Source organism: Thamnophis elegans, chromosome 2 (assembly GCF_009769535.1).
Source record: "Thamnophis elegans isolate rThaEle1 chromosome 2, rThaEle1.pri, whole genome shotgun sequence".
NCBI classification, from domain to species: domain Eukaryota; kingdom Metazoa; phylum Chordata; class Lepidosauria; order Squamata; family Colubridae; genus Thamnophis; species Thamnophis elegans.
Genome location: NC_045542.1, coordinates 150,348,930 through 150,358,798, shown reverse-complemented (window position 1 = coordinate 150,358,798; position 9,869 = coordinate 150,348,930). Strand labels below are relative to the sequence as shown.

At 47.6% G+C, this 9,869-nt stretch overlaps 1 protein-coding gene across 1 annotated transcript; it reads right to left on the bottom strand.

Moving 5' to 3' along the window:
• Positions 1 to 358: 358 nt before the first annotated feature.
• TCF19 (transcription factor 19) lies at positions 359 to 8,357 on the bottom strand. Its single transcript, XM_032211239.1, has 3 exons — positions 7,081 to 8,357; positions 3,893 to 4,529; positions 359 to 1,962 (listed from the first exon to the last, which is right to left on the bottom strand). Exons 1-3 carry the CDS (start codon positions 7,352 to 7,354, stop codon positions 1,728 to 1,730), a joined length of 1,146 nt encoding a protein of 381 aa, XP_032067130.1. The 5' UTR covers positions 7,355 to 8,357; the 3' UTR covers positions 359 to 1,727.
• Positions 8,358 to 9,869: the final 1,512 nt, after the last annotated feature.

Sequence of the window (9,869 nt, the reverse complement as noted above, 5' to 3'; positions counted from 1 at the left end):
GATATTAGTGTCAATCTTGTCCCATACAGAGATGGCTGTGGTGAGATGGCAAGTGGACTGTGGCGAATTGTCATAGACCCCCATATGGATTTGGTCTCAAAACCACCAGACTTGCTAATTGCCTTTTATTTCCTAGAGTAGCTTCACTCTCCGTCTGCAAAAACATGCGACGTAGACCAAGGATAATGCTGCAGGAACCTTCTGCGATCAACAAAGCAACACATTTGCCTTCACAAGATGCCACACGTATTTCTCAACCTTGGCAGTTTTAAGATGTGCGGACTTCCATTCCCGGAATTCCCCATGGCTGGCTGGGGAATTCTGGGACTGGAAGTCCACACATCTTAAAGCTGCCAAGGTTGAGAAACACTATGCCAGACTGCCTCTTTTAAAGAGGAGCTTAGTTAAATCAGAAGGAGCACTCAATCGTGTGTCTTCCTTATTTGCGTATAAAGTGCAAGAAGCTTTTTTTTTTTAAAGTCAAAAAGCGATTGCTAAAAAGAGTAAAAAATCCTCCCCCTTTTTAATCCCCCCCCCCCCAGTAGTCTCAGTCCTGTGTTAGGAGGCGAAAAGAGAGTGAAAAGTGAAGAGGATGAAAAATCTTTCCTTCCTGGTTGCTTTTGGTGTAACATTCAAGCAAACATATGCGCTTTAAATACGGACAAAGCAGATGGGCAACAATACCAGCCCCGGCCTCATCAATTCGAATAAAAGCCCCGTTCACCTTTCTGCAATTTAGAACACGTGTGTGTGGTTTTTTCCCCCCATGTAATTCTTCATCTTTGAACTCCTTGCTTGCTTCTTCATCCGCCATCTCGCTCACCTCAAAGGCTTGAGAGAGACGGAGAGCGAGAGAAAGCAGAAGTTGTCCCTCTTTCAAAGCATATCCTGTTCTTGGAAAATTGTCCCATATTGTACACGAACTTAGGGAAAGGTTTGAAGAGCCTCAAATCTCAAATCCGGAGACGCAATTCTGGCAGCTGCCTCCCCAACTTTGCTTCTTCTGGGTTTTGACCACCGTTGCTACCTGCCCCCAGGAAGCAGCTGGTTGTTCACACAACAGCCTTCTCCCTGTTGTGAGGCACAGACCATTTGGTACAATCAGAATTGGCTGGTGCCAATCTGACCTTGGCAATATTCGGCTGTTTTATGAATTTGTGGTCCAAGTCAAATGGCATACAGATTGTTCTTCCTTCCACATCTTCTGCAGGACTTGCAAAAAATGAAGACTCCAGGAGTGGGGACTCTGTATCGGTGGTCGGATCCTATCGTTTAACAACTGGTTGGGGGATCGCACGCTTCGCCCGAACCAGTCGAATCCCACCCCTGCTCTGTACCAAAGATCTATTGCATTGATCTCCAGGCTCTTACTGACCTTCTCCAGATGGTCACCAGGTAGCAATTCACAGCATGATCCATTCCCACAAATGCTTGTTTGGCATGTTCTCAGCAAGGCAATGATTTCCAAAGAAACGGGACTGATACATTTAGGAGTCTGTCTCCTTTTAACATGTCAAAGGTCGCTCACCCTATTCCGTCTGAGGGGTTTCCTTTGCACGTACCCACACTTTACCCTACTCGATATCTGCTTCCTTCTCATTGAAGGAAGGCTTACCCTGTGCAAATTTTCAGTAGTCCACATGCGTCCATCAGGGATCTTATTTTTTTTTTTTTTAGTTCTTTTTGGTCACTGATGGGACCCGTTTTCTAAGGAGAATTCTCAGGCATTAGGAACGGCAGGCAACGCACCGAAAATCTGCCTCTTTCACCACACTATAACTGCAGCCCGCACAGGCTACGTGGTACCAGGCGTCGCAGCCATCGCACTGGACCCACTCCACTATCTCGTCTTGGGGAAGGCGGCACCGGGGAGCTGCACATGGCTGCGGGGAAGACAGAGTCTGGGAGAAAACTTGGCCAGCGCTTCCCAGAGGATTCTTCCGAGGCCGGCCACGTCGCTTCCTGGAAAGAACCAAAGCAGAGATAACACATTTGTAACGCATCATAATCACACCCAGGTGCGTTCCTGAGATGGTGTCAGGCCTGCCCCAACTTAGATCCTTAGCAAAGAAAGACCCTCGACTCCATTTGGTTGAAGTGATAAGTTCTTTTATTAAAGACAAGTAGTTTCAGTGAAAGTAAGGCTAGATCTGAGTTTTCCTGCGCAAAAGGTTGCTATTTTCCCTTTTGGTTTATGGTTTTCCCTGGCCCTCCTCCCTTAACCAGTTCAACAGTGTCCAATAGCATCCCGATTGGATGTTTTGGGAAACTGGGCACTTTGAAGCTGAGCACTTCTCAAAGTAGTTTCACATTCCATTCCCAGGCCAGGCATCCTTGGCGGTGGATTGGGCTGAAAGAGAGAGTGAGTGGCCCAAGGTCACCCAGCTGGTTTTTATGCCTATGGCAGGACTAGAACTCACAGCCTCCTGGTGATTGGCCCAAAGTCACCCAGCTGCCTTTCTTGCCTAAGGCAGGACTAAAAGTCAGTTTCCTGATTTCTAGGCTGGTGCCTTAACCACTACATCAAACTGGTTCTCAGACAGAAGTATTTTGTTAAGAGAAGTAAAAAAAGGTAAGAGTTTCCCTGTCTGGTTGTGTCCGATTGCAGGGCACGGTGTTCATCTCTGTTTCTTGGCTGCGAGAGCCAAGCATTGTCCGAATACATTTTCTGTGGTCATCTGACTAGCATGGCTGTACACCAAAGGCACACGGAACACTGTTACCCTCCCACTGAAGTGGTATCTATTTATCTACTCGCATTTGCATGCGTTCAAACTGTTAGATGGGCAGGAGCTGAGGCAGTGGTGATTTTTTTTTTACTATAGGTTCTGTGGATGTAGCTTGGTGGGCATGGCAGGGGAAGGATACTGCAAAAGCTCCATTCCTTCCTCACTCCTGGGGAAGGATACTGCAAAATACCCTTTCCCTCCCCACTCCTGGGGGAAGGATACTGCAAAATCCCCATTCCTTAATCACTTCTGGGGGAAGGATACTGCAAAATCTCCATTCCCTCCTCACTCCTGGTGGAAGGATACTGCAAAATCCCCATTCCCACCCCACTCCTGGGAAAAAATACTGCAAAATCCCCATTCCCACCCCACTCCTGGGAAAGGATACTGCAAAATCTCCATTCCCTCCCCACTCCTGGGGAAGGATACTGCAAAATCTCCATTCCCACCCCACTCCTGGGGGAAGAATACTGCAAAATCCCCATTCCCACCCCACTCCTGGGAAAGAATACTGCAAAATCTCCATTCCCACCCCACTCCTGGGGAAGGATACTGCAAAATCTCCATTCTCACCCCACTCCTGGGGGAAGGATACTGCAAAATCCCCATTCCCACCCCACTCCTGGGAAAGAATACTGCAAAATCTCCATTCCCACCCCACTCCTGGGGGAAGGATACTGCAAAATCTCCATTCCCTCCTCACTCCTGGGGAAAGAATACTGCAAAATCCCCATTCCCACCCCACTCCTGGGAAAGGATACTGCAAAATCTCCATTCCCTCCCCACTCCTGGGGAAGGATACTGCAAAATCTCCATTCCCATCCCACTCCTGGGAAAGAATACTGCAAAATCTCCATTCCCTCCCCATTCCTGGGGAAGGATACTGCAAAATCTTCATTCCCTCCTCACTCTGGGGCCAGCTAGAGGTGGTATTTGCTGGTTCTCTGAACGACTCAAAATTTCCGCTATCGGTTCTCCAGAACCTGTCATAACCTGCTAAATTTCACCCCTGAGCTGAGGCAAGGAACGAAAGCTCACCCCTTTGCAGGAGAATGGTCCCGAGCCCAGTCTGTCAGCTTTCCAGCTGACAAGCTCAGGTTCTTTAACCGTGCTCCTTTAAGAAAAAAAACATTGCCTATAACATAGAACTTAAAGGGACTCACCCACTTGGCGTGATGTGAAGCTTTGGTTCTGCATCTTCCTTGATGTTGTTGCTCCCTTCTTGCATTCTTTGCTGGAGCCTCAAATTGCTACTCTGGCAACACCGGTAAGTCCCCAAGCGCTGCTCCTTATCTGGGGGTGGCTGTTCCTCTTCCAGGCGTGCGATTTCATCCTCTAGTTCAGGAAGCACCGTGTGAGCTGACTTACGGCGGTTGCGGGATGGTTTCGGCTGGGCGGGAGGATCCGCTAATCGGCTTCCACTCAAAGAGAAAGTAAAGGGCTGGGGCTTCAGCTTGCTAAGGCTGCCGATGGAGCTGAGGATGAGGGTGGCTTTGGGGCGGCACGAGAGGGAGGTGGGCGAATGACGGGATAGGGGACGGATGCGATGGTTGTCGGAAGGCAACACCGGCCGGAAACCAGAGGAAGAAGCCCATGGGGCTTTGGGTTCGGTGATAGCTGCAAAGTCTTGCGGCCGGACACGGACTTTCTGGAAGAGGAAATAAAACTCGGAGTTGCCATGTGGCGGTGGCAACACGCAACCCTCAGGCACCGGGCTGGGATGGCCGAAAGTCAGAAGGTCTCCATCGTTCAGATCTACCCGCTGGCCGTGGGACATGCGGAGAGCATTGATGTATGTGCCTGAAAGGATAATTACACGGGGAGGAAAAATGTTACATGTAGTCTAATCCTCAAGGTATGACCGGCCACTAAACAATTGGTTGAAGTCACAACAGACCCCAAAAATGTACTTATGACCCAGATGTGAAGTTCTGATGGGCAGTTCTCTCCCCCCTGTCCACCCCCCACCCCCCCCATGATCACATTTTGGGCACATGTATGGCCATTTGCAGCATCCCAGACTGGATGACATGACCCTGTCAAAAACCGGCATTTATTTCTAGTTTCTGGCAAAAAAAACACCCACTGCAGAAAATGGATTCAGCATTCGCTTAAGAATTATTGCCAAAAAAAAAAGTAAAATCAGGCCAAGCCTGTGATGACCTGCTTAAGGACAGGTATGACTTACAAGCATAATTCTGAGCTCAAGTATGGTTGTTAAGTCAAGGACTATAATGAGCCGTGACCCCTCAAAACCGCGCTCGACTAAGCTGCGCCCGATTAAACCGCGTCGCTGACGTCATCAACAGAGCGACAACAGCCAGCGCGGAGAAAGAAGGGCGCTTTAAATAGCACTTTGAAAGCAAGTCGATTCAAGTTAAGGTAAGGGTTAGGTTTAGGGTTAGGTTAAGGGTTAGGATTAGATTAAGGGTTAGGTTTAGGGTTAGTTTAAGGGTTAGGTTTAGGATTAGGTTTAGGGGGGTTAGGTTTAGGTGTTAATTTTAGGTTTAGCGTTTACAGCGTGCTTCTGTCTCCGTGCTGTTGTCGCCCTGTTGATGATGTCAGCTACGCGGTTTCGTGGAACGCGGTTTTGTGGTGGAACCACAATGAGCCACAGTGGCTAGAATGCAGTGCTGCAGGCCATGTCAGCTGACTGCTAGCTGCAGTTCAGCAGTTCAAATCTCACTAGGCTCAAGGTTGACTCAGCCTTCCATCCTTCCAAGATGGGCAAAATAAGGACCCAGATTGTTGGGAGCAAGAGGATGACTCTGTAAACTGCTTAGAGAGGGCTGGAAAGCACTGGGAAGCGGTATATAAATCTAGGTGCTATTGCTACCTGTATAGGTAGTCCTCGACTTAAAAACAGTTCACTTAGTGACAATTTGAAGTTACAACGGCACTGAAAAAATCATTTATGACAATTTTTTGCATTTACGACCGTTGAAACATCCCCATGGTCACGTGACTTACATTCGAATGTTTGGCAATTGACTTGCCTTTATGACAGTTGCAGTGTCCCAGGGTCACACAAACACCTTTTGCAACCTTCTGATCAGCAAAGTCTATGGGGAAGCCAGATTTACTTAACAAGCATGTTACTAACTGAGCAATTCCAGCGATTCACTTAACAACGGTGGCCAGAAAGGTTGGAAAATGGGACAAAACATCTATCTGACATAGCATAGAAATTTTGGGCTCAAAATTTTGGAAATTATGGTCATAAGTTGACCCCTGAAATAAGCACTTGGCCTTATGTGGGGGGGGGGTATTATTTTTGAGGTGCAGGAGCGGCGAGTGTGGGCACCTCATGGCTACTGCTGTGTTGCAATATTTTTGGGGAGGGGCTTATTTTGGGGGAGGACTTATTTTAGCGCATGCGCTCCAAAGCCCACATGGGCTTATTATCCGGGGAGCTCTTATTTTCAGGGAAACAGGGTACCTGTATTGTAGTGTGTTTCATATCAGGCCTTTTGGAATATGTATTTCTCCTTCAGAAATGAACTTGACTTTTAAAGTAGAAGGTTGACACCCCTTATATAAATATCACCTGTACTGGTCTAAGCAATTATTCAACTTCTGAGTTGTGGGTTTTGTTTTGAAGTCCTCAAAATAAATGAATGAATAAAAGCAATTCTTAACCCTCAAAAATCCAGCCATGCTCAAATTCAACACATTTAGGAAGAAGAAGTGTCTGAACTCTTTGATATAGTGGTTAAGGCACCGGACTTAGAAACCAAGAGATCCTGAGTTGGACCAATCACTCTCTCAGCCCAACCCACCTCACAGGGTTGTTGTTGTGGGAAAATAGGAGGCGCAAAGAGTATTATGTGTGCTGGCCACCTTGAGCTATTTATAAAAATAATGAAGGTGGGATGTAAATAAACAATTAGGCCAGGATTTAGCAGTGCAGAACAGGTAATCCTCCACTTATCACCACAATTGAGCCCAAAATTTATGTTACTAAGCAAGAGATTTATTAAGTGAATTTAGCCCCATTTTATGACGGGGCCACAACAAATGAATCACTACTATTGTTAAATTAGCAAACACAACTGTAAAGGGCTTCCCCATTGACTTTGCTTGTCAGAAGGTCGCAAAAAGTGATCCCATGACCCCAGGACACCACAACCGTCATAACTATGAGTCAGTTGCCGGGTGCCTGAATTTTGATCACGTGGCCACAGGGATGCTGCAACAGTCGTAAGTGTGAAAAAGTCACACTTTTCAGTGCTGTTGTAACTTTGAACACATTCATTTAGTGAACTTTGAACACATTCATTTAGTGAACTTTGAACACTTCACTAAATGAACAGTTGTCAGTCAAAGTCTATTTGTGTTCCCAAGAACTCACCATAACTGCTGCAGTCCACCAGGCCAACTCGCCACTCCCCCGCCATGCTGTCAGCATCCCGTTCTGCGTGTATCTCCGCATGGACCCGGGAGATCAAAGCCGGGTTCTGGTCAGACACCAGAATGACATCGCAAACTTCATCTCGGCGACCCAGACGATAAACGCAGCTGGGCTTGGCAGGTCTGAAAGTGTAGAGATCCCGGTTTGGCAAATCCCCAGAAGAGGCCGGGCCCATCCGGAGCAGCTGGAAGCAGGGCAGAGCTTCAGAAAGCATGGCTGGAGCTCCTTCAATCCAAAGACAGGTCAGGTGACAAGCAGGTGGTGCAGGGGTTCAATCACTCCACCTGCAAGCCGTCAAGTTGACTTCCAGCTGTGGCAGCTGCAAACTTTTTTTAATGGGAAAGCCGAAATAGCAGGTGCAAGAGAATAGGGTCAATTGCAAACTGAGATGGCTGCCGAAATTTGGCCAGATGCCCCAAATCACAGGCTGTCGTGCAATGACAGGTTCATCTCTACCTGAAGATGGGTGGGTCCTTCCATCAGCTTCCTTGATTAACCCCAATTGATTTAACTACAAAGAAAAAAAAATAAGGCTCCTTCAGTCATGCAACCGGTTTCATCTCCCCATGACACGCTTTGCAAAGACGGCTTCAGACGTTTTAAGGGCAATTATTTCCTCAAGAGCAATTTCGAGTCAGACTGACTCCTGACCCGCATTGCGGGTGCAAACACCCGTGTCTGCCACTCGCCATGGGAATTCTTGCATGAAGTCTTTTTTTTCCTCCTCCTTCCCTTCTGCAGGAAGGTTCCAGGCTTCCACTGCAGGGACAATAAATAACTCGCGATCCTTTAAAACTACCCTGCAGGTCCCGTGGAAGTTCGTGGAAAATCAGCCCCGCTGGGTCTTTTCGAGCATCCTCGGGGAAGGGAGGATGCAGATCTTGATGGACCGGATCGAAACCGGCTCGGCTTTTCTCAGCAGACTGAAGATCCTTGGAATGAATTCGAATTTATACACAAAAAAAGTTGCAGATTTCTTGTCCGTCGGTCTCTCCGGTTTTTGCCCGGCAGCGAAGTCGACCGCCCTTCCTTTGCAAGCTTTCTGGAACATCCACGCCCAGGCAACGCGGTTCGGTTCTAGAACCCGGGCGATGTCGTAGCAACGAGCGATCTTGGGCAGAGTGGGGGGGGCGGGAGGGTTCTCGAATCGCCGTTTCCTTGGCGACGCCTCGAATCACCCGAAAGGAAGGAGCTTCTGGAGTCTCCCATCCGCTTCGCTTCTGGCCTCCTTGTCAAAGCCGCTCCCCGGGCTCCGAGCGGCGCGCGCTGCATTCAGATTGGTCCGGCTGGAGCTAGGGAAAGGAGGAGCGGCCGCGGTCTCCGACGCCGATTGGCCGATCGATGAGAAAGCCTTGCTGTCCCGTTGGCTGGAAAGGCTGGAGGGCGGGTCGGCGAGCATAAAGCGCGCGCGAGGCCCGACGCAGGCCTGGGGCGGAGGAAGGCCCTGAGTGGTTGGGATCGTCAGGGTGGGCCTTCGGCATCGTTGGCGCGTTCGGCCAGCGGAAGGCGATTGGATGGCGGGAGGGGCAAAGAGGGGAGGGAGGGGGAGGAGCGATAACTATTGGCGGGATGAGCCGCTTTGGCCCCGCCTTCTGAGCTTCGCTTTCTAGCTAGAAAGTTGCCAAGTAACAGGAATCCTCGACTTAACTTCGTTTAGTGACCGTTCAAAGTTAGAACGGCGCTGAAAAAAGTGACCCAAAGGTGTTGTTTTTTTTTAAGAGGCAACTGGACTGTCTGGTTTTTCTTTGAAGACGTTTCGCTTCAAAGAAGTTTAAAGAAGCTTCTTCTTGGAGTCTTAAAAGAAAAAAAACCAAGAAAGTCCAGTTGCCTCTTGAAAAAAAAAGCACCTTTGGGTCCCAAGTCATTTTTTTCACAGTCGTTTTAACTTTGAACTGTTGCTGAATGCACTGTTGTAAGTCGAGGACTGCCTGTCTTCAGTTTTGACAAGGATGCTTGGCAGTTCTGTAAAGATTATGAGTCCTCCAGGTCATGGTTGTCCCAAAGATGCTTTTTTTCCCCAAGAGGCAACTGGATTTTCTTGGTTTTTCTTTGAAGACATTTTGTTTCTCATCCAAGAAGCTTCTTCAGCTCTGACTGGATGGTGGGGAATGGAAGGATTTATATTCCCTGCAGACATGTGCATCCTTTATGGGGGTCTTTGATGAACTTGGAAGTTTATCTCTGTCCTCAGGGTCACATGAGTAGTGCAAATGTTTCTTGTAGTCTGCAATTTTCCCCCTGTAAATCCATTCCTACTTGCACACCATTCAAAGGGTGTGTTGGGAGTATACTCCTAGTGTTATATATATATATATATGTTTGTGTGTGTATATGTATGTATATGTGTATGTATGTATGTATGTATATGTGTGTATGTATGTATGTGCATATGTATGTATGTATGTATGTATGTATGTATATATATGTTGTATTTGTGCTGATAAATAAATAAAGGGAGACTAGTATAGATCTATTTCAAGCTATTTAGCTCTCATCAGCTAGCCATACCCTTACTGGGATTCTGATATTTATCAGCACAAATACAACACAAATGTGGCAAAAGGCAACAGTAAAAATATTGGGTTTCTTTCATGATGGTCTCTTGTGACGAGCCGATAGACAGATAATGGAAGCAGTTAGCTTCCTCCCATAATTGGGGCATACCAGGGGTTGTGACACTCTATATATATATATGTGTGTGTGTGTGTGTGTGTGTGTACACACAACAA

Bases quoted from the DNA above. Each gene is read 5' to 3' on its own strand.
- TCF19 (XM_032211239.1), bottom strand. From the start codon at position 7,354: ATGCTTTCTGAAGCTCTGCCCTGCTTCCAGCTGCTCCGGATGGGCCCG. The intron at 4,530-7,080 runs GTGAGTTCTTGG...TTATCCTTTCAG, and splicing joins GGTGGACTGCAGCAGTTATG to GCACATACATCAATGCTCTC. The intron at 1,963-3,892 runs GTGAGTCCCTTT...GGTTCTTTCCAG, and splicing joins CTTCACATCACGCCAAGTGG to GAAGCGACGTGGCCGGCCTC.